This window comes from Alosa pseudoharengus, unplaced genomic scaffold (genome assembly GCF_046254945.1).
Source record: "Alosa pseudoharengus isolate Yale_2024_CS ecotype anadromous, Long Island Sound unplaced genomic scaffold, YU_APseudo_1.1 YU_APseudo_1.1_scf_9, whole genome shotgun sequence".
Taxonomy (NCBI): domain Eukaryota; kingdom Metazoa; phylum Chordata; class Actinopteri; order Clupeiformes; family Clupeidae; genus Alosa; species Alosa pseudoharengus.
In genome coordinates, this window is record NW_027468881.1 from 14,356,301 (window position 1) to 14,381,669 (window position 25,369).

The window sequence follows — 25,369 nt, forward strand, 5'->3', positions numbered from 1 at the left end:
GTGATCATTTACATATACATTGTGCTCAGATAAACTTTCTTTTTTTGTAATGCAATGTTTATTGTACAATGGTCACATTTTCCCTTAAACCCCCCTTCCCCAACCCATCCCACCAAATCCCTTACCAACACATACTGTAGAGAACAGTCAGCTAGTCACCATTGGTCAGCGAAGTGCATATATGTTTGAAGCAATCATAAAAAACAAACACACCCACATTAAAAAAAATGGACAATGTACATATTATCTTTCTGTAAGCCTAGCTGTAGTACAGTTATGAGGAAACATTGGCTTGTGATTATTTGACAGACATATTTATCAGTGTCAAAATGTCAAAGTCAGTGTCAAAGTCCATAGCCAATGGGGGAGAAATCGGCAGTGTTGACTGGATATGACCAGTGCGCTAATTTATTTTACTTGGCCCCCACACAAGTGTCTAACACTGTGGTCAGTGCTTACAAATGATAAACATGTCAGGCAGAAACACCAAGAACAAATGAGTCAAGTCTTTTATTGGCACGAGCAGATGCTTCTGTGCAGAATGTTTTTCCTCGCTGTATACTCGGCTGTGGAATTAAACAAAGGCTGAGTATATCAAGTCTCTCAGATTGTTCCTTCTCTTTTGACAATAGCTGCTTTCAAACGGATATCCGACCCTTCGGGTGATTCAGATATGACGTGTACATGCGGACATTATATGTGAACGACACCGACACACATGAACAGAATCTCCGCATGGTTGAACAGGTGGAACGTGGTTGAACACTCACATGAACAGAATCTCTGCATGTTCTTCGCTTCATTTAGACATGAGCTCATTTACATAATGTCCAGTCAGAAATACTAGGAGGGGAGCAGTGTAAGAGTTATGATGTTCTGATACACGGCCCAACCGCTTGATATCCACAGAACATGCAGACTTACACCTATGTCTGAAAGCAGCTATTGCAGTAAGGCGCCAGTTTGAAAAGAAAAAAAACAGCTGACTTTTACAGTTTTAATACACCTGACTAAAGTCACTACTATGTACATTATTTTCCCTGTAAATATGATAGCCATCAATATGGTAGCATTTTATATAGCATAGCCTTTGTTTCATGCTAATTTAATAATTATGTTATGTAATACTGGGTAATAAGCAGGAACAGCACAGATAGATTTGATGGGAATAGTTACAATCTAGTAAGATTATGTAATAATATGTTTACTTGTAATAATAGTTTGTGCACATACATTACTATCCTACAGGTGAGAGGATGAGTTTACAGACAGTACAAGTGAAATTCATCTCATCAACTTATCTATGTTTATGTGCTCCAGCACTATAAAGGGGTTGACAAGTTTTAAACTTGTTATCTTGGGCTTGCAAAATGTCCTGATTATATCCATCTTTTGTAATGGTCTTTGGTTATTGAACTAATGATGCACAGTGAGTAGGGAAATGCTATCATGAAATTCTAGCAATATTGGAATAGTTCAGCAAGCCTATAAACAAAACATCCATAGATTTCTAATAGATGAAACCCAATTTTGACCAAGATTGGGAGTTAATGGGATTTTAATGTTGATAGCTTAAGAAAATACTGATAGCTTGATTAAATGAGGAAATAAACATCTCGCCATAAGTGATGCTATACCATTTGAATACAAAAGTTGGACTTTTTGGTATGCAGTGTGAGAAGAGTTTGCAGTCAATAGTCCAATTGGTCATTAAGGTAGATTATTAAAGCCCACTTTTCTCCTCTTTGCCTTACAGCAACAATAGAAAATTGGAACTGTCTCTCAAGAAGTCTTTATTATTAAGCTTGACTAATTTGCACATTTTCAGACTTAATTTCCCTCCTCTGATATTGTTTCATTCATGACATCATCCGTCAAGATCCTGATAACAGGCAGCATTAATGTTCAGACTATTTCATGTTAATGTCCAGGCTATTTCAAATATACACAATTCATTCACACTTGAACTTCTTCCAGCCGAGGCGATAAGTCCTGTCTCATTTCCAGTCGAGCCTCAAGCATATTTTATCTTGGCCCGTCTCTCGTGCCAGCTTTCACTTTGCATCCCACCTTCTCTCCTCTCAGCACATGCACATGACTCACACACATGTCCTCTCCATCACCCAGCTCACAACACCACCCTGCCTGTCTAGCTGTGCACTCGCCAGCCACAGCCTTGGGCCAGCTACTCTCACATGAAAAACAAAAACCCTCCACCTCAAGCTGCTCACACCATACATGACCAGTATGGGGATTCATGAAGGCCATGCAGACATGCAAGTCCAGTCCGAGACCCAAACCATGTGCAAGCATTACACCACATACACATATAGTAGATGTCACCACCTCATCATGTCATGACAAGGGAAGTTTCAGAGAGGGTGCAATAAAGTGTGCATGGTTGGAAGTGTAAAATTGTCGTTTGCCCTTTAACCCTCTGAGCTGATATCATTAGCCGGTTCTGTGGGAGGCTTAAACATTACAGCTATTATAAGAGCTTACACCTCTGCTCATTTTCTGAGCTCCTCAAATACCTTCGTCATACCATTTAATGAGTTTCCTATGGCATAATAGGACCACTAGAAGTATTGTAATAGAAATACATGTAAACCTTTGGAGCTGGGTCATATTTCGGTCATTTTTTGTTTAAGGAAAAAAGAGACTACATATTTGTATAAAATTTCACCAAGGCCATGTTTGTTTATGAAGTTTTCTTGTCTTTATTTGCATTACATATGCTTGAAAAGCTTGTTTTCTGTACTGGCCAAATATGGCATTTAATATTCTGTTTATAGACTGATACAGTATATTCAGCTTTTTATTTTGGGTAATTTGCTTTGTGCTTACAGTCAGGAGAGGGAACACAAGAAAGCCTGTTGATAATGAATGTAACAACTCTGAGCTCTTGCAACCCTGGCAACAGTTTGGAATATAAAAATCTTGTCTGGAGCGGAATCGATCCCATGCAAATATTTTGGTCTGTACGCTTCTAAACTCCTATTAGAAGATCAGTGAGAACAGGACAAAGTCACTTAGAGATAATAAAGATTTGTGTGACCGGAGGAGAACTGCAATAAAACTGCAAATTACGGATATTTAAGCAATCCCACAATCCCTTTATTAAATGGGTGTGAAGGCATCGGGAGGACACGGCATTCATTCAGAGACTCTGTAAATCCCACACAAAACTCAGGTCTCACACAACACTCAGATCAATGCCAATGCCTTTATATAATACCAGAGAGAACTTGTGATATAAAGGACCATTACACATCAAAATGAAAATCACTAGATTCCCTCAAGACATATCGACAGACAATAAGAGACAGTAGTCTTTTGTGGCTTACCACAAAAGATTACTGGCTTACAGTTTTGTCCTTTTTCCGCACATTATGCATGCTTGTGAAATCACCACATCAATCAGCACTCAGTCATACAGCTGTAGCCTATGTTGCAGTAGCCCTTCCTATCATTTAGTTAGCTTTGCTCTTGTGTTCTTATCTCAAAAGGTGATATGGGAGGAACATCCCTCAGAATGTCCAGCAGGAACCTCCATCCACCCTGTCACAATACCTTTGAATGTATACATTTGGCACGTCATATGAATTCCTTAAATGAATGTCACCTGTACCCCTGGCGTCGCCTTTACATTGTGTAAAATACATATTTTCCTTTCTAAGGGCTGCAAAGAATTCTCTCACATTGAAGGCGTCTCTTTCAATAGGGCTTATTCCCTCTACAGCAATTTTTTGAACCAGTGCAGTAGAAAATGGCTATTGCCATGAGAGTGAGTGTGGAGATTGGGAAGGTAGAGAGGGACTGAATACTAAAGAGCTCTCGCTATTCTCCCTTAGTGCAGGCTAAGTCACGAGCAGGTCATTATGGCCCCCGGATCTAATCATACGTTTCCACTTGGCAGAGAGAGTATTGTAATTGGTAGGTATTTGAATGACGTCTGAGGCTCTTGTAGGAAGGCTCAGGAATCGGTTTCAAGGCAAGACGTTGTGAAGATTCATTGTAATTTCAATTGAGTTCTCAGCATCTAAAGTGACCCTCTCTGTCTCAACTGGTCCAACAATCTTATCTAAGCAGTATGGCTATTATAAGTTGTAATCAGCCTAATTGAAGTGCTCCTATTGTAATTCAATTTGCATCCCCCAAGAGTGAAATGATCTCCGCAGTTCTTCCTTTTCCGGTTTTACTGGACAATTTACTGGCCAACTTCATACTGTCAGGGAGGAATCATCTCCCTTATCTCTGTGACTAGTTAATTAAAACTGTTATTATGGGGTGACAGAAGAATACCTTTGTTGTGCAGGTGTTTGCGTGTATCATGCGTAGCATTTCAGTACTTGATGAGGGAATTTATCACAGAAGACAGTCCCCAATTAATGTTTATTAAACCTACATAACTGAACTGTAGATTGATGTTGCCATTCAGCTGATGTATATAACACCATGGCTGATATGTTGAAAGGCTTTACATCCTCGCTGTGTGTGTAGTTTTAGGAAGCTGACGTTAAACAACAAAGTGGTGTTTTGACTTCTTTTGATAATGAATTACCAGACATTCCCCAGTTACAAGTACATTCATTTGTCATTTGATGATTTTCCTCACATTTTCTTGTATAAGCAATGTGTATTGACCGAAAGTGTATGTGTGTGATGTACAGAGATGTAGGCTATACGTTGAGACAAATGGTAGTCTTATTCATTCTGCGGCAGCACAACCTGAAAAAGATAATCCACAATTTAGATGCATGAGTACTCATTACCAAACAATCTTATGATTATGATAACACCACTTGTAAGCCTGTTCAGTGATATACATCAGAGGTTAGATAATTGCACCTTTGATTGTAGCAGTACTTAACTAGACCAATACTCAAAAACACTACTAGTAAATTATTACTAAAAACTATCAAGATAGAAATTTTAATAATCCAACACACTAAAAAAAGTGAAGTGAAGTAAAGCACTTCTTCCACCTTAGTCAGGATTTTTTTACCACTTTGCTGGGTGTGTTGTTAGGCTCTCATCTCACCGAGTCCCTACATTCCCTGTGGGGCCTCTCAGGAAGACTGAAGGGAGACTGTGGAGGTGGTAGAGAGAGAGGGATGAAAGGAGGGAGGGAAGGACAGAGGAAGAGAGGATGGGTCGTGATGTCTGGTGCTGGATTAAACTGATGCATGAGATGAGGGGAGCCAGCACTCTCGTTCTACGCTGAATTGGACCAGTGGGACCCGTCCTCAGGGATAATCGTGGTACACTGCTCCCCACAAAACTTTTCTTTTAAACTGGCCCCGTGAAGAGAGGGAAAGAGACGAGAAGAGAAGAGAATATCTTAAGGGAGCGAGATTGTCTTTTTATACCAGACCGAGCAGCAGAATATGGACCTATTAAAATGATTTACTCATGAACACCACTTAAGATGCTTTTGCTTTTCTGTATACAATAGCATACTGTATATCACAGTCCCTTATCTACATTAGGTCAAAGCACAGCTCTGACATGCCTCTCTGCCAGAGAAGCGCTGATCTTTATCAATCATGACACATTGGCTAAGTGCTTTCACACCCATGACTTCTGGGAAAAGAGGTGTTATCATACGATGCAAATATGTTTTTCCTTTGCTCTGGGCTATTACGATAGGGAACATCTTTTCAATTTGCTGTGAGGACTGCTGCCCACTCTCATGATCCGGTCAACAGCAGGAGCAGTGAACAGATCAATTTACATACCAACTGTACCAGGTAGCATTGCTTAGGAATTCATCAGCCTGTGAAACACTACTTGCAGGAGGTATTTGATATCTATTAAGGATGTAGCATGTACTGTAATGGCCAAACACAGAGAGAGTGGGTCCTGGAAGACATATTAATCTGAAAGTCCTATTTTCTCTATAAGTAGGTCTGTGTATATACACCCACCAACATAATAACTTCTTTTTTATTCACATTTTACAAAGCGTCCCAACTTTTTTGGAATTCAGGATGTATACAACTCATATCAACACTATATTTAATTGAGAATAGTTCAAAGACAACATATCATTTGTTGAAGGAGTGAAATGTTACTATTTTATGATAAATATTAGCACATTATGAATTTGAAGCCAGAAACACGTCTCAACAAATTTGGGACAAGGGCAGCAAAAGGCTGGAAAAGTTGTGTAATGATAAAGACATGTTTTTAAACAGATAGTTGCACAACCGTGTTTTCAGCGAGCATGCTGCGACTTCTGTTTGGTTTTACATTTGGACCGTGCAGACCTGTGGCAGTAGGCTAAACTGTAGCCCGGTCAGCTAGGCTATTGCATAGTATTATGATCTGTAGGATAATTGGGTTTATTGTGTTGATTTTCATGTGATCGTGGTGCACAAACATATTAGCCTACTGTGTTAGAAGTTATTGCTCCCACTCCTTTAACATCATAGACTCTTGTTTTGGCTACATGTCCACAGCCACTGTTTCCAGCTGTAGGCTATGCTATATCCTCATGACCACATCCTTTTCACAAGTTTTTCTTTTTATGTTAGTCATTGTATATGTTCACATCCAACAACAAAATCAACTTAGACATTTAGGCTACGTCCACACGAAACCAAAGGGTATATTTTTTGTTACTGCTTTCACACCTTTAATAACACTGGTAAAAAAAGAAACTCGCATCCACACGAAGAGGTGAAACTAACAGAAAGCCCTGTAGTGCATATACCAGGCCAGTCGATGTGACTGTGACGAGTTTTCAATTTAACTGTAAAACTAATAACGTTCATTTTCAGGGTATGTGACTGCTATATATGTAGAAATGTTTTTATGTTTTGCATTAGGTCTGGTATAGAGCAAGTTACACTGGAGAAATTCTCGAGATATTCACAGAAAACTGTGTCCGGCCTACCTCCTTTTGGGGGGCCCAGTGCGGCGGGTGGGCAACGGATCAAGGTGTCCCGGAAATCGTTGACAGAAATTCATTAATGGAAAAAAAAAAAATCTGACTAAACCTATATGACCGCCACTTTGTTTGTCATAACAATACAAGTCAAATACCACTACAGCAACTTCTTTTCAATGCCTGCCATTCAAAGCCCTTTTGCGGACTCCCACATTCTCCAACCATCTCAGCATTCCGTCTTCTAACAATCACAACGTAGCATGAGGTCAAAATTGGTTCTTTTTTATGTTCCTGTAACTTGGCAAGAAATCTAGAGGCCATAGCCAACCCTCCATTCCCTTCAAAAAACAGATATAATATCACTAAATCAGTGATTTATTACATTGGTAGGAAGTAAATGTAATAATTTTTTTACCTTCCCACCAATGTAATAACTTCCTGCAAACGTTGGTGGGAAATTGGATTATTACATTGGCAGTAGGCAACAGTTATTACGTTGGTGGGAAATTATTATGTTGACAGGATTATTACGTTTAAAACGTGCTGATTTTGTGCCGATTTTTATTATGTTGGTGGTGGTTTATTACATTGGTGGGAAGTTATTACGTTGGTGGGTTACAGTACATTCAGCACAAAAGTGATTCTGAATATATTTATTCACACTTAGCTGTTTGTGTATTTGTGTGTGTTTGTGTGGGGTTACAGTACATGATGCAGGGACCTCGATGGTGATAGCATTTCTAGAATTGCATGTTGCCAAACTTTTGCAATATGCAAAAACAGTTATCAACTAAAATAGATACCAAATATCATGTCTCACAATATGAGCTGAGTGAATGTCTGGTTGGTAAAGGATATCCCTACTGCTGTCTTTGGGCTGCAGGTACAAGGCTTGAGGCAAAGAAAGGGCCATTTTACCATTTCAAAAAGTAAAGCAAACAGAAAGCAAAAAAGTTTTAAAGTGGTTTATGAGCCACAAAAAATCATGGAGGAAGGTAGACCTTGGACATGGTCATTCAGACCCCAGTGGCATGCCTTTTCACTCTAATGACCGTGTGTCCTTTTCTTTCATGCTGTTTCATCAAACAGCAGTGTCTGTGTATGTATTGGGGTTCTAGTGCATTTTTTCAAACAAGGTGTTCTCTGTGTGTCCACACAAGGTCACCACCGGTGTCCAGCCACAGTCTCCCTCATGTACCTGTAGAAGAGTGGATGAGCTGGGGTGTTTGGGAAGCTGAGCTGTATATAAACATCACACAATGCGATAATAATGCCTATGGTTGCTATGGCAGCAGGAAGGCTCTGACTCTGGTCTCTGGATTTTTTAACAGAGCTTATGTGGGGGTAATATGAAACTGGTTTCCAGTGTGTGATTCATAAAAGACGCTAATTATGCTAAATGTTTTGCCGCAGATTTCATTGTTTTGCATGGCGTAAATGAGGGAAAATAGGAGCGATGTCGGTGCATTTAATTCAACAAGTAAACAGCCAGACTAATCACTTTGAAAGGGGGCACTTCAAACACATGATCCAACACGCTAATGCTCAGTCTCACTTATAAACACACTCACTTCTATTCTCTCCTCGCCTAAAATTTGTCGTAATAAAACCAACTAGGCCTACAAATAAATTTGAATTCAAATCATCTCTCTCTTTCTTTCTCTCTCTCTCAAGAGTTTGTTGCCAGAATACACAACAGATGTATAGTATTTCGGTACACTTCTAATGAGCATCATTAATTCTGCATTGATGTTATGCCAAATGAACTTATTGAATTTTTAAAAAGCCACAGTTATTTAAAGCAAATGATTTGAACATTAGAAATGCATCAGAAGTCTGCAATAAATTCCATAGCAGTAATTAAGCATATCTCCCAAACCTATTTAAATCCAAATGGATGGGCTGGGAAGGGATGGATCATTTAAAGGGTTTCAACTGAAGCCTTTGAATATGGGACACTGTCTTAATTTCCATTCATCTTTTTCTCATCCCTTTTCCAGGATAAAATGTCATGGAAAGTAAACAACTGGACAAATAATGAGGATGCATATAAACAAACAAACATTCATTCATATGTAATCATACACACAACACACACATAATACATTATGGGCATACATACATACATACATACATACATACATACATACATACATACATACATACATACATACATACACACGTGCATACTTACATACATGTAAATAAATTAATAAATGATTGTGTTACCGAGCAATTTGATTTGGTGACTAAGGCAGCATGTGCATTCAATACCACAGTCATGGTGGATTAAAAAATCCACAGTGGTTAGATGCAAGCTGTTGACATTGTAAGATGTGAGATATGGCCAGTGAAGTCCACAGATATGACTGGAACATATTTCCTTCACCTGCCTCCCCCCAACACCTTTTCAGCTTTCAGTAAACATGGGATCAACCCAGGGTCTTATCTGGCCGTGCCGAAAGCCTGGGCTTTTCTGTGCTGCTGGCTGCCTCTCACTGGCTCTTCCAGGTCTGGGGGAGGGTGAGCTCCCGACTCCCCTGTCAGAGCAGAAAAAAAGTCTATGTGTACCATTACGGCGAACACCACAGTTCAGCACTATCGCTGTCCCCAGAGGGCAGATCTCACAAACAGAAATCTTAGATAAGCTTGTCTGCCTGGCTCTTTTAAATTGAATGGGTGCTGAAATACTGTGGGGATAATGATGTTGGACTGTGATGTTGTGTGTGCGCGTTTGTGTATGTGTGTGTGTCTGTGTGTGCGCGTGTGTGTGTGTGTGTCTGTCAGGGATTGGGGTGGGGGGGGGCGGGTGGTGTCTGTAGAATGAAAAATGTCTTGTCTACTTTTTCATGCTCCTCTAACCATGAGTTTGATATTTTAGCATTTTTTTTTTTTTTTTTTGTAATCCCTTATAAACGTCCAGAACTGTTGGCTGCCACATCTTCAGGTTGAGGATATTTTTTTCTCCCCTCTCATCAGCTGTCTCATCCAGATCAAAAACAGAGTGGGGGAGAAGAGAACAGGCTTTTTCAACTGTGCATCATGAGTATTCCGATTTCTTTTCTGTGCCTGGAGGTAATGATGTGTGCTAGGCAGAGGCCCAACCTCTGCAATGCACATCACAAAGAACAGAGTCTCTGATGGAGACCTACCCAGCACGCCTCTCCCTTTGACCGTGCAGCACAGGCACACTTGGCGGGATAGGCCACACTTTCTACTGGAGATTTCTTTTTTGGTTACCCTTTTCTTCTGAGCAAAAACAGTAGAGATGTCATTCACAGTAATCGACTCAGCGGCAGCACTGCTATGTCTGGGCATCAACTGTCCTCTGGGCCACAGAGTAGAACGGCGAGGTGTCAGGAGGGGGGGGGGGGGTGGTTGCAGGTACAGCCAAGCGTCTGCGTGGGTGTGTATGTGTGTGTCTGTGTGCGTGCGTGCTAGCTAGCAGCGGGTGATCCCGTACCATGTGAAAGCTGTGTTTAGACAAGCCCCCCTGGGAAGAGAGGCTGATTGATCATAGTCTGTGTGGCACCAAAAAGGATAGACATTGACAGTGCCTCACTCTTAAGAGAGGTAGAGCCAGAATCTGAGAGGGAGAGAAAGAGAGGAATAGATAGAAAAGGAGAGAAGGAGTAAAGCAGACTCAAAATGACAGATATTTAAAAAGGAGACATGCTCTACATAAAAAAAAAAATCAACAACAGTGAATCAAAGTTGAAGGAAAATGGAATAGAATATGTGGCATGTCAAAGGGATTTTTTTTGTGTTTAAAGTAGTTAAAAGAGGAAGGTGGTACGCTTTGGCAAGTGTTCAGGAGGGGGAATATCCAGATCTTCAGAAGTGGTTTCCCCCTGCATGTCTGAAACAAGACATTGTTTGTTGAGCTTTTAATGGCAATAAGCAGCACATTAATTGTCTTGAGCTAAGAAGCCACAGACAAACAAAGCCACTCCCCTTAACTTCAAAGCAGCCCAATCAAACAAAGAGAACCCTATACACATCTTCAGATCTCTGAAGGGAGCCTATTTTTCAGTGTAAACAAAAACTGCGGCAGATATGAATTCATTATTCACCTGCAGCTCAGATGTGAATATACACCTCTTTACTCTCGTGATTTACGTCCCATGAATAATCAGTTGTGTTTGTCTTAATGCACAGCATGCCTACTACTCAACAAAAAGAACAAGCGCAAACTTTCTTTACAATGTACACTCACAATTCCTTGTCTGTGGGCAACAACTCAACCTGTTCAATACTGTATACGCAGCAAAGCTTTGAGGATTGTTTCCCCTGTTGAAAATGATGATGATAGCTGCACAGTATGCACAGGCAAATAAACAGGAGAAAAACAGTAAAATGTGGTTTTGTTTTTTTGGTTTAGTAATATCTATATCTAACATCAATGCACATAAATGGACGTGCTATCTTTTAGGTTTTTTTCTATATACTGTAGTACCTTGCCACGTACAAATGGCAATGTGTGACATCAGTAAGCAACAGGTGACAATGTTAAACATACAGACAACAAAGAGGGTGTTGCAGTTACAGCCATTTCTTCATGCTTTTCAAAAAGGACACAAAAAAGACGCCAATCGCCAACCTGACGTTTTCTGGGATCTGCCATTAAGCAGGAGAGTGCCATTAACATGCAGCTAATGCTGAGGCTCATATTGTGGCCCCTGCTGCAAATTAGTAGGGCTGCACATTTGCATAATTATACCCACACATGCAAGCAAAGTTGAGGGGCGGCAGTCAAGACAGAGCAAAAGAGAAAGAGATAGAGAGAGGAGAGAGAGAGAGAATGAATAAGAGAGCAGTTAGAGAGTGTACATGAGGGAAAGAGAAAGAAGAAAGACAGAAAGAAATGAGAGAGAGAGAGAAGATGGACAGGAAGATGGACAGAGAGAAGAAAGCTGAGAGAGAGAGACAGAGGAGAACAGAGAAAGAGAGATGGAGGAGAACAGAGAGAGAGAGAGAGAGAGAGAGAGAGAAATGAGAACAGAGAGAGAGATGGAGGAGAGAGGAGCAGGCAGTGGTAGCGGTAGTGGTGGTGGTGGTAAATTCTGTGGGTGCTGGGCTCCGGCCCATCTCTCCTCTGTGCACCGCGGGGGCAAACATCAAAGCCGCACGTAGTCGGAGATGGTGGGGGAGGAGACACTCTCCGCAGGGGATCCAACACAGCCCACAGCCCGCCGCCCCACACACACTGCCACGGAGTGCAGGCAAATTCCCACATTCAGTCTCCACAACCACTGGGTCATTCCAGAAGAGATTCTAATGCATGGACACAGGAAACATATAGCAATTATGTGGTCATTGTGTGCAGTATGGAGGATTAAATGACTGGTTATATTTATAATAATAATATGTATAGAAATTGCTAGCCAGTTGGTTGTTCATTACTAAGTGAGGAAATGGCACATTAATGAAGCAGTCATATGTTCTGGTTTGAGGAGATATTAAATTCTGAGACACTGTGTTCAATGGCTGTATCTAGCTTAGAGAACGGTTGCTTAAAAATATTTGTTTAGGCTCGTTATTTTTTCACTAAAAAAAGATTTTCCCCTTCATAACTGAAAACAACAAATCAAAACTTTTTAATTATATTTACAGGGAACTGACAAAGCCTCATTGTTTCACATGGTTGGCCTAACCGTGAAAGATTGTAAGAATGGATCTGAATTATGGAGTGATGTTCTTTAACAAAGGCAAATAAAAACAGCCATTATAATGATGTTTAATATGCACAAGCTCACTGTGGGACATAATGCTTAAATCTAATTTAATGCTGTCTGAATTGATAACAACTACACATAAACTTAATGTGAAAATACTTTATAAAATACTAAAATAATTCTAAAATACAAACATTGAAAATAGCCTCTCTCTGGAGTGCGTCTGTCTCCACATATATTCAAGGTGAGACCAATAACATGGCAGGCTCAAACATGCTGTCAGATTATATTTGCTCAGAAGGGAGAGAGGGAAACGTTTGGAAATGGCCATAAATGTGATGAAGAATATTATGCTGAAGTTCTGAAGATTGCTTTTCATATGCTGAATACAAAGCTAACAATTATGAGAGGAAATAAGTGTTTTCGTAAGTGGACAGTGTTGAATTTATTATATGCTTCCACATTTCACAACTGCAAGTTCCCTTTGATTTTTTTTCTGTCTTATTTTTTTGTCTGCCTTATTTTCTGCACTCAGCATGGATAAAAGTGTGAATTTTGTAGCATGTTTTTTTAGCTGTGTTTTCATAATTCACTTATCATCTTATTCAGTAGATTGCACTGCTTCAGAAACAGAAAACATAAGAGGGTTGGTGGTGGTGTGGGGTATGTTTGCCTACAGAGAGCCAAAGCTCTTGATGTTTCTAGTAAAACAAGACCTCACTGTCGGACGAACCTCAGGAGCTCTGAATCAAAATGAATCGCTCCCGTTAGCCATCTTACATGTCACTCTCACTCATTCTCACCCTTGTCTTGTTTTTTATTGCAGATTCCCCAAGTGAGCTACGCCTCCACAGCTCCGGAGCTGAGCGACAACACTCGCTACGACTACTTCTCGCGCGTGGTGCCCCCGGACACCTATCAGGCACAGGCCATGGTGGACATTGTCAAGTTCATGCGCTGGAACTATGTGTCCACCGTGGCCTCGGAGGGCAGCTATGGTGAAAGCGGGGTGGACGCCTTCATACAGAAGTCAAGAGAGGACGGTGAGTCCTACATGTTCTCTGCATGTTCTTCACCACATGTTCTTCATCGGCAATCTCTGAATCAGATTTGAAGATATTTCAAGAGCATCGTAAACTCACTAACATTTTGCATATCATACGACTTACATAATAATACCCTGACAGATACCATAAGTGGAGTAATGGTAGTCGGTTCTTCACCACATGTTCTTCATCGGCAATCTCTGAATCATATTTGAAAATATTTCAAGAGCATCGTAAACTCAGTAACATTTTACATATATGCATCATACGACTTACATAATAATATCCTGACAGATACTACATGCCTCCGTAAGTGGAGTAATGGTAGTCCAGGGATGTAGCATTTTCATAGCATCATTATTTGTTATGGCTATATTCTGATATGATGGTTTAAAGGTACACTATGCAGTATTGGCAATTGCCTTACCGTTTTCTCGGTTTTTGCTTCTTTTTCGCTGGCTCTGTCATGACGAATGTCTGAGAAACTCCATCGCTACCTTTTTCTAGCCGGTGCCTGGCGTGTATATTTGAATGCAGTAAAGCAATTCGTTACACTCGGTATACTTCCTGACACTGAGGCCGTCGGCCCGCCAGCCCACAGTTGCAAGGCTGGTTTTTCCCCTCACAGGCGCTAGGGGGAAGCGACACGGCCACCATTCAACCCGAAAAAAGTCATATTTAAAGTCACCATTCCAATGACTCTGAAGCTGTTAAATGAAGGTAAATTAAGCTAAAAAACTTGCATATTAAGCTAAAAAAACCTGCATAGTGTGCCTTTAACTTGTATCGGACATAAGCTGGTTTGAGAGCTTCACATCGCTATCACATCACTGGCTATCATCATGATGACCAATAAGAGGACAGAGCATCTGCCATCACAGATTTATAATAAGGCTGTGGTCAGTGTTATGACAAGGATATGACAAGGTTATGTTAGTCCTATGAAAGAGTAACGAAAGAGCACTAGACGCTCACAGATTGCGAGAACCCCTTAACCTTCTGATCTGGAATGGAGGAGCCCTGGCCGAGCACTCCTGATTGATTGAGGTAGTGAGCAGCACAGGTGCACTCAGTGGCAATACACTGGTGGCCCCTGAGAGCTCTTGTCTGATCCATACGCTTTAGCGCAGATATCCTTTCCTCAAGGTCCACTATGGTAATTTGATTTCATATTATGTCTCCATTTAGAGCCTAGAGTTTGAAATGCCGAAATGTTCTGAAATGCCGAAATGTTGAAAATGAAGTGAACTGGCAAGAGACAGAGGCTCTCAGTCTAACAATATGAACTAAAACTAGTGTGTCTCTCTTATTAAATAGCTCAGTGTAAATGTTCAGTGTAGACCAAGAGTATACAACTCGATTCAGTGCCTTAAGTAGCAAGTTTGCAAAAATGAACAGTAGAAAATATGTTTGTATTATGCATGTAAAAAGGTATACTGGTTCATGGTTGTGTTTAGATCACAAGGCTCAAGGCCCATCCAACATTTCAGCCCTGGCAGTTCAGATTTGTTTACATAAGTGACCTGCGTCGGCCCTGATTTGTCCTGAAACTCCCTGAATTCATAACATTTACAGTGACATGCATTACTCACACGTCATGCAGAGCAACAACAAACAAACTCACCAACTTGATATCCAGTGCTGGATGATGACGCACTCATGGTAAAAAGTGTGAAATAAAAGCACGTTTCTGATCTGAGCATTTTCTGATGTAAGCTGCCTGGCTAAAGACTAGTGCACCTGCCTCAGGCAACAGAAAATTCACAGACAGGAACAGACAGAAAAATAAATTGACAAAAGCTCATTTATGTTACATGTAACACCAAAAAGTGACCACATCCTAGCTGTAGTGCAAATCTAGCCCACACAGCCCTTCAAACTGGCAGTCGTGAGATGCCTCTTTTCCAGCTGCAGCAACTTAAATGAAAACTAGGACCCAAACACCTTCTGGAAGGAAGGCTTGTATATAGTGTGCTCACGTACTGAGACGGTGAGAGTTTTATTGCTTGGAACGCACTTGTGTGGTAGCCCCACAGCCGAGCTGATGAGATTTGGTATGATTTTATTTTTTGGCAGACCCTTGCTGGCCATTTATCACCTTCTCCCCATTCACCAATTTTGGTCTTGATTGATGACTGTTTGGCAACCAGAGCGCATAGGTGCGGGTGGATAATGTAAAACCAATACAGACTGAATATGTTGATGAGCGGAATAGGTCGTTGCTGAATCACTTATTTGTGTTTATGGATGGGGGTTTTAATGAAGGAAGCCAATGTTCTAAACATTTCTTATATCCTAACTCTCTTAGTTTTTTCACCCACTATGTGGAAAACCCATTTAGTTTCAGATTTAACAGAAAAGTACCGGTATATTGTTTTGTGTGAGAGGTAAGCCTCTTAATTTCGTCTTGACAGTGTAGCAAGCACTTACCTTTTAAAGGACATTGTTCAGTTCCCTGTTCAGTTCCCTCCATATGTATTGGTGCTCTTGGTAAAGTTGAGTAAAAAGTAAAACACATATTTTAGTGATTTTGTTTAAGTCTCACAATGAAAACAATGAGGAAAAATCCAACCTTGAAGCAAAGTTAATGTATTCAGAGTAAAAACCAATGAACCATAAATAAATTAACGATGGAGTTCATGACATCACAACCACATTCGTCAGATGCACGACAAATTTCATGAAGTTAAATCCATAGGGGGTGTTGCAACTGACATTTTCAGTATCTCAAGACCAATGGACCAATATCTTATAATGTAGTAATAAGGTTCAAAGTTTACGAAGTTTGACGCAATTTGAAGTGCTGAACACTTCAACTGCCAATTGCTGTCACATTGGTGTGTAAGTAAGAGCATGGGGCCTTTGGGACTCCGGCTGTTGCATGTCCCTAATCATAACACAGACAGACAGCAAACGTGTCCGTCCTATTTGCCCCATCTGCATGGCATCTGCCATGGAAAATTTGTCAGTCTGTCCTTCCATATCTTTCACACTGAACATACTGTATAACTGACTGGCAATCAGCAAGTGGATATCTTTTGATGGTGGCCGTCCAAAGAAAAAGCCTTGCAGTACAATAGCGTGAAGAGGTGACGGTTGGCATTGGGAGGTCTGGTTATGTAAATTACTTTGTTCTCAGAGGGTATGTGCCCATGATAGCTCAATCAGAAGCAATTAGAAGACGTGCTCCGAACTCATTACAAGTCGAAATGAGTGGAAATGAAACTTGCACCGTAATCTTTATTGGTTTGGGCAGGAAAATTGAGTGAAAGTGCTGTCTTATTCCTTTGTTCCTACAAGAACAAATGGTATGCAAACTTAATGCTTTATGGTTATTTTTTCTTACAGTTTTTCTTGATCACTTTAATGCTTGCCTCAACTCAAGTTTTCAAAACAGTTAACACCCATGTCTGAACAAAAGCACTTTGTCTGTCTGTTACTCTCTCAAAACACTTAAAACATGCAGCAAAAGCAAATGTTGCCTTCAAACAACACATCCTGTCGTCAAATCACTGTGTGATTTCAATCAATCATTATACAGTGGACAACAAAATGCAAAATATAGTTCTCAAAATGAGCATTTTTGCTATGTCTGTTCTATTTCTTTCTTTTTTTCTGGTATCAGAAAAAAACTGTGAAAAGACAAAATGTACTGAATAAACCTAGACAAGACAAATTTCATTGAACTCCAACTTGTCATTTTTCACCGAAATAGACCTACAGTAAACACCTTTTGTACTGTTTTCTTCACCAATTAGGCAATACAGTACTTTCTCTTAGATCCATACTTGCTAATAGCAAGACTGAACAGAAATGGCATCTCTTATGGATAATGATTGCTGATTGAAGAATTGTGCAAAGGAGTTTCACACAGGTGTATCAGAGAATTCAGCCTTATGCAAGGAATCTCTACCACCTGTGAAAATATGTGTACCTTTTGTTTAGCACAGGGAAACAAATAGTTTGGGATCTTTGAATGACATCTGTGTTAACTGTTTTGCAAAAGGGTGTGAGAAATGTGTGAACCCAATGAAAATGTGTGAACACATTCGCAAGAGATGACTTCTGCTGTGCGAAGAAGGTGTTCATGAAGAACAAGTGGATGCCAGTTTCTTTAAACTGGTCAAAGCAATCGAGAAAAACTGTAATATATGCTATGCATGATTTTGTATGAATGTACTGAATCAGTGACTTTATATGAGCACCTTTGGTGGGATTTTGCATGATTGCTGTGTGTGTTCAGGTCTAAAAGAAAGGGTGCATGTTGTGCAGGTTGGTTTAAAAAAATATTGGGTTTTCAGTCAGATTCTAAGATTATTGGTTCTCTTAAACCATATGTGTTTGCTGAAGGAAATCAGAACTACTGTAGATGCAGAGAAAGGAAAGCATGTCGAGCACACAGAGGTCACTGCACTCAGGCCAGCCACAGACCACAGTCTCCCTCCAGCTGATGTGGATCGCAATCCCTGGGTCTGGAAGATGACCTCCAGGCAAGCTTGGGTCTTGACCTCCCAAGGTTTGAGCTCAGATGAGCAGCTGGTTTTGTTCCTCCCTCCAGAAACCCCGCTAGTGGGTCTGGGGCTGTTTCGCTCCGTCATTAGGAGATAGAGCCGAGGGGGGAGAAAGAAAACAGAACTTAGCATAAGGGTCTAGCACATTGCTTAATGTAGCAAGAAGTTGAATATTGATTAGATGTGATGAGACTTAATGTTTGTTAATGCCACGGAAAAAGTCAACAGCGGGTGTAAATATTTACTCCAGTGTTGTACTTTGGATGTGTAAAAATTACACATTTTTGTTGTTGACATTTACACAATGTGAACAAGCAAGCCAAAAACAAAGATGATATGTGGTGCAAGGATACAGAATAGTGGAAGAAAGAGAGAGAGAAAGAGAGGGAGAGAGAGACCCAGAGTAATAGTAGGCTAAGAGATGAATGGAGAGCGAGTGAAAGAGAGAGGTAGAGAGAGTAAGAGAGGAAAAGGCTAAAAGTGACAGGAATAAATAGACAGTGAAGTAAACAAAGAGAAAGAGAGAGGGGGGGTAGGATGATGGAGGGAAGAGAGAGAGGGTGATGAAGAGAGTGTATGTGAAGGAGAGAGAGGAAGAGAGAGAGGGGGCGATGAAGAGAGTGTATGTGAGGGAGAGAGAGGAAAAGAGAGAGGGTGATGAAGAGAGTGTATGTGAAGGAGAGAGAGGAAGAGAGAGAGGGCGATAAAGAGAGTGTATGTGAGGGAGAGAGAGGAAAAGAGAGAGGGTGATGAGGAAGAGATAGGGCGATAAAGAGAGTGTATGTGAGGGAGAGAGAGGAAAAGAGAGAGGGTGATGAAGAGAGTGTATGTGAAGGAGAGAGAGGAATAGAGAGAGAGGGCGATAAAGAGAGTGTATGTGAGGGAGACGGAGGAGGAGATGGCATGCGTGTGAAAGCAGCCTGGGAGCAGAAGGAGTGGGCGAGTCACTGTGCCATGACGAGGCGTTTGGGGAGCCGCACGTTCCAGCTGCAGGCCCAGCCAGCACACTCTGAGGGTGGCCCCTGACCCCCGCGTGGGATGAGTGTAATTTCCACTGACACGCCTTCCTTCCTCTCTCTCTCTTTCTTTTTCTCTTTCTCATTCTCACTCCATCCATGACTCCATCCCTCTCTCGCTCATTCTCTCTCAGGATCTTTACTGCTACCCGTACCCCTTTCTCTCACTCTCTCTCAGGATACCAAGTGCTCAGCTCTTTTTGGTCTCTCTTTCAGTCTCTTACTCACTTGCTTTCTCTCTCAGAATCCTCACTGCCCCCCAAGCCCCCTTCAAAACGCCCCCATTCTCTCTCACCCTCTCAGGATCCGAAGTGCCTCCTACTGCCACTTTTCTTCCTTTCTCAGTCTCTCTCTCTCTCTTTCTCATCCTCTCTATCTCTCTCTCTGTCTCACTCTTTCTCTCTCTCTCTCTTTCTCTCTCCCTCTCTCTGGGCCCCCTGTTCCTTTCTTCTCTCAGCTCTGTCTGGCCTCCAGCTCTCAGCTCCACCGTCACATGCCCTGGAGCGATGCGTAGGGGCCTCTCTCAGATGATGCGATGAGGAACACGGGAGAGGGTAGGGATTGGAAGAGGAGGAGGTGGGGGAATGGGGAGAGGGGCGGGGGGGGGGGGGTCGCCACAGGAACAGGCCACCTGGGGAGGGCTTTAGAGGATAAGTCGCATTGGTTACAGCCCAGGTCGCCATGTCGCGCCAGCATGCGTGCGCACAGTGGTTTGATGTCTCACAGGTTTGGTCTGCTTGTTGCAGAATGAAGGGAGGTGGGGGTGGGGGGTGTGAAGGGGCATCATGTTTAGATTCACCAGATCAAAGCACCTGTCTGCCTGGTCGGACGTGTTTCGAGCGGAGCTCAAACAATGCACCAAGCTGAGTTCACTCCAGGCAGCACGTCCCGACACAGAGCTGTTTGCAGCAGAGAGCTTGGAGCCGTGGCATTTCTTTTTAAAGACCACCGACATGGCGCGAGCCCTTATTAGAGCCTTAGCAGCCCTCTTCTCACAGTTGGGGGAAGCAATTCAACACTCCCATGAATACCCAATAAGCCATGGCATGTCCAATTAGTATCCCACCGGACCAACCTATTGTGCTGACTTATCCATTCATGGACTTTACTTCCGCGCCACTTCAAAAGGACTTTGCTGTACGGTTGCTGTGGGTTAAGGCCCAACACACAGGATTGCAGTTGCATTGAGTTTTACTTGTGTTTATAAACAGACTAACTTTAAAAACTGTTATTAGGGCCCGAGCACCGACGGGTGCGAAGCCCTATTGTTTTTGGAAAGATTATTATTATTATTATTATTATTATTATTATTATTTTTAGTTCACCTTTTTGCTATTTTTGAGGTGGTTAACATGGATGAAAAGTCTTGGAATTTGGCACACACATCTGGTATCATAATGGCTACACAGGCATAAAGGCTTGGCCCCGGGCGTGGCCCAGGGACTCAGTAGCGCCCCCTTAGGTGACTGATGCAGTGGTTGGCACATACTTTCAGCTAGACACACCAAATTTGGTAGGTGTGTGTATCTCCCCAAGATGAAAAACTTTCGTAAGTACAATGCATTAGCCACGCCCAACAGGAAGTGAGGTATTTGGGATTTTGTGCAGACTAAAATGTGATGAATTGTGATGCCAAAAGAGGTGCTTCCCATTGGTAAAAACGCATGAAATTTGGCACACATATCAAGAGGTACCGTGAATACACATGGGAAAAGCCTTGGCACTGGGCTTGGCCCAGGAACTCCATAGCGCCCCCTTATGTCAAATTTGGTGGGTGCATGTAACTCCCAAAAACAATCAACTTTTGTATTAACATGCCATTAGCCACGCCCACAGGAAGTGAGGTAATTGGGATTTTGTGCGTTGTGGACATGACCAATTTTAATGTACTCCTCCTAGACCAGGGGTGTCAAACTCAAATTCACAGGGGGCCAAAATTAAGAACTGGGAGTATGTCGCGGGCCAAGCGCAACATTTATTGAATAACCGATGTTTTTATTAAATTAAAACTATATACACACAAGAAAAAAATAGAATGCAGGCATTTCTGAATATAGGCTAATAGAAAAAATATATTGAATATCTGAATAGAAAAAAATATATTGGCCTATTTTTTGCAGGTGAACTATAAAAATTGTAAATAACATTTAACAATTATCAAAATTGTAATTGTAACTATTAACAGTTAACAAACTCTCCCTCTGAGAATGGCCGTGCTGTTTGCAAGATATCCTGTGCAACAGTAAAACTCGCTTTTGCAGCATCATCACTTGTAACTTGGCTTGGGTAGTCTGCCTTGAAAGCAGACTTGCTTTCAATTCTCCCACCTTCTGTAGCTTAAGCTTCGCATCCAGATCTTTGTATTTGTCTTCATGTTTAGTTTCGTAGTGCCGTTTTATGTTGTACTCTTTAGTGACAGCTACGGTGAATCCACATACCAAGCAAACGGGTTTGTCCTTGAATAATATGAACGTATAATCGTTTTCCCACCTATCTTGAAAGCTCCGATTATCAATCTTTCGCTTCGCCATTTTCGTTGATAGTTTGTCTGGTTGCATGGATACGTGTTTTGTTTATGAACAGAAAAGCGACATTAACGATGCAACGCATTTTGGGATTTCAAGTGTAATCGATGTACAGTATGTAGCAACTTGATGGGCTGCGTTGCCCTGGGCTGCGCTCATGCGCTGAATAGAATAGCGTGCTGGGCCAGCTCTAACGCGGATGCGCTGAAGAGAATACTGTCGGGCCAGCTAAGATATGGATGCGCTGTATAAACTACGCGGCGGGCCACTTCTAATACAGATTGAATAATGACCTCGCGGGCCACAAATAAGCAGCCCGTGGGCCTGAGTTTGACATCTCTGTCCTAGACGGTTGATCCGATTCATGTGAAAGTTGGTATACATGATGCCAATATGCTTCTGATTCTAAATTGTGAAGCTTTTTTTGATATGTTGTAATTTGACGAAATGGCAAAACTATGAATTTTAATACCCTTCCACATAAACAATAAATGTGTCTTAATTCACCATGCATGGCTTGAAATGTTTTACATTTCACAGGTTATTGAATACCATGGTAATGACAATATTCACAAGCCCATGATCCATATTTCGCATAGCGCCACCCACTGGCAACAAAAAGAATGACAAGAACACTGATGCCACATGATAGATTTGAATGTACTCCTCTTAGATGGTTTGTCAGATTCATGTGAAATTTGGCAAATATGATGGCAAGATGATGCTGATGTTAAATTGTGAAGGGATTTTTGATATGTTGTAATATTATCTTGCACATAAACAGGAAATGTGTTATAAAGTCAAAGTGCATTGAATGAACAGTCTGAAACTTCTCAGGTTCATAGATATTATGATTATGAGAATAATCAGAAACCCTATTGGCCTGCCTGGCATAGCGCCACCAACTGGCCAAACAGGAAATGTGTCAGAATGGGCAATGCCTTAACTGATTTATTTGAAACCTAGTAGGTATACAATATTGGAAATCATTATTGTGATGATGTGCACATGTCATTCAGATGGCTAGCATAGCGCCACCATCTGGCCAAGCATGAAAGGGGCCAGAAATGTTCTATGCTTTAAATGAATGGTCTGAAACTTAACAGGTTAATAGATATTATGATTATGATGATATCCAGATACCCAATGGGCCTGCCTGGCATAGTGCCACCACCTGGCCAAGCAGGACATGTGCCAGAAATTGTTAATGCCTCAACTTATTAATATGAAGCTTGGTAGGTATAAAATGTTGGAAATCATTATTGTGATGATATTCACATGTGTAATTCAGATGCTTAGCATAGCGCCACCATCTGGCCAAGCATGAAATGTGCCAGAAATGTTCTATACTTTCAATGAATGGTCTGAAACTTAACAGGTTAATAGATATTAACACCTAATGGGCTTGCCTGGCATAGCGCCACCACCTGGCCAAGTGAGAAATGTGCCAGAAATGGGCAATGCCTTAAGTGATTGATCTGAAAGTTTACAAAAATGTTGGATATCATTATTGTGATGATATTCACATGTGTAATTTTCATGCCTAACATAGCGCCACCATCTGGCCAACCAAAAAGTGTATCAGAAATGTTCTTTGCTTAAAATGAATGGTCTGAAATTTCTCAGGTTAATATATATTATGATTATGATGACACCCAATGGGCCTGCCTTGCATTGCGCCCCCACCTGGCCAAGCAAGAAAATGTGGCAAAAAAAAAAACATAAAACAACAAATAGCACACACATCAAATATGTACATTTTACAAACGCACCGCGTCAGTGCTTTGTTGGATTCTGAAATGTCACAGGTTGCGGACCGGAGGTGCTCGGGCCCGCCATTGCCGCTTGCGGCTATATTTCTTATTCTTATTCAAATGAATTACGCATAATAATGTATGAACTACTTTTTCAATACCTTGGTAACCAAACCATAACACAGACATCATTAAACAACTAGGCCACACTCTGAATTACACTTCTTAGTGTCTATTTTTAGCTGCACACTGGCTTTTTGGAACATCTTAGAGGGCATTCTTTGGCACACAACCACAGCATATCACGTTTAATAAACGCTTACTGTATGTTCAGCACAAATACAGCTCACGTCAAGGAAAGTGCAAACGCTGAGTTCCTGTTCAGACAAGCAGTGTTTAGAGTCAGGCTTAACCACTGAACTGTGGTACAAGATACAAGTAAGCATTATGTTTACTGGATATTTGACTTCTACAATTTGTCAATTGCACTGAAAATGCACAGCGTTGTAGTGAAGTTGCTTAGCTGTGAGTATACTGTTCTTGAGGTTAACTTTTGCGGGGTAATTAATTTGTGCACCTCTGCTACTATTTCCACGGCAACCCACAGTATCAAATGATGCAGTAAGTACTGAGTGGGTTCATTAAAGTGTTGAGTGTTCTACTTGTTATAATGTAATGTCATAATGTCTGCACTTAAACATCTGTTACACCAACAACTGTTACAATATAATCCTAATGGACTTAATGTAGAGCATTGCTTAATGTAGACATAGCTTAATGAATGCACAATGAAGCCATCATCTCTAGCATTACCTGGAAGCTGAAACCATGTAGTGTTGCTGGAGACCTGCTGATTTGTTAAGATACTGGTGTTACCCAGCACCTGGCTAGTCCAGGAGTTGCAAAGAACATTGACTCTCAGCTTTTTCCCTGGAGGCCCCCCTGCTAAGATCTGTGCTTCCCTCAGTATTGCTTCAGAGACCTCAGATAAGACTTCAGTCCTATCTGATTCAGATTTTAAGAATTCAAAAGGCAAGATGATATTATGATGGTACTGTATGCACCTGCGTTACTCAATCGTTGCTTTGGTTGATGGAGCTCAGTCGCTGTTGATTTGTGTTATTGTTGTCGTTGCCTTATCAGTAGTTCTTTGGTAGGACATCTTGCGGCAGCTCTGTCTTAATGAATTAATCAATTCCCTCTCGCTTGCACAAGCTGCAGTGTGCCTAATGTCTCCGCTTAAATGACAAAGCGGCTTGTTTTCCCATCAACACTTACCATCATGGTGTGTCCCTGGGGACTGTGTGGGGATATTGGTGTGGCTGATGGAGTATCTTTTTTACAGAGATACTGGGAGCTTATTTTCCCCTTCTGAGAAGAGCAGAGCCTTGGCATGGAACCATAAACCATCAAAAAATAAGCTCCCATTCTCTTCTAGTGGAGCTGAAGATGAGAAAGTCTGAAAAACTCTTATTGGGGGGAGGGGCATGAGAACAGGAAATATTATATCACACATTTGTAACCCTACCCATAATTTTAGACCATTTAATGAGTGAACACCAATTTTTCCAATGTACACCACACTCTCTGATTAGTAAGCGTGACCCACCAAATGCACACAAATGCAGACAGATGCAAAACACACACAGAATTAGTCTCTCTCTCTCTCTCTCTCTCTCTCTCTCTCTCTCTCTCTCTCTCTCTCTTTTAGACACACACACACACACACACACACACACATACCCTCAGCCCTGCGATAATGTCACAGTGACAAAACAGTATGGCCTTCGTGGTGGTGGAGCATCTGTGTGGCCAATGCCTCAGTGTGAAAAATTCATTTTAAAGTTGGCTTAATTGACACATCAGACAGTCAGGCATGCTGCATTTGCAGATTGATTGGACATGCTAATCAAAACGCAGAGTTAAACATATTAACAAGGCCTCCTG

General features: G+C 41.3%; 1 protein-coding gene across 1 annotated transcript in view; it reads left to right on the forward strand.

The window, feature by feature from the left end:
- LOC143114099 (metabotropic glutamate receptor 4-like) overlaps window positions 1–25,369 on the forward strand; it is a 128,799-nt gene that overhangs the window by 49,025 nt on the left and 54,405 nt on the right. Inside the window, exon 2 of the mRNA XM_076275555.1 lies at window positions 13,397–13,613. Coding sequence (XP_076131670.1) covers window positions 13,397–13,613 — 217 coding nt within the window. The remainder of the gene's footprint in view (window positions 1–13,396; window positions 13,614–25,369) is intronic.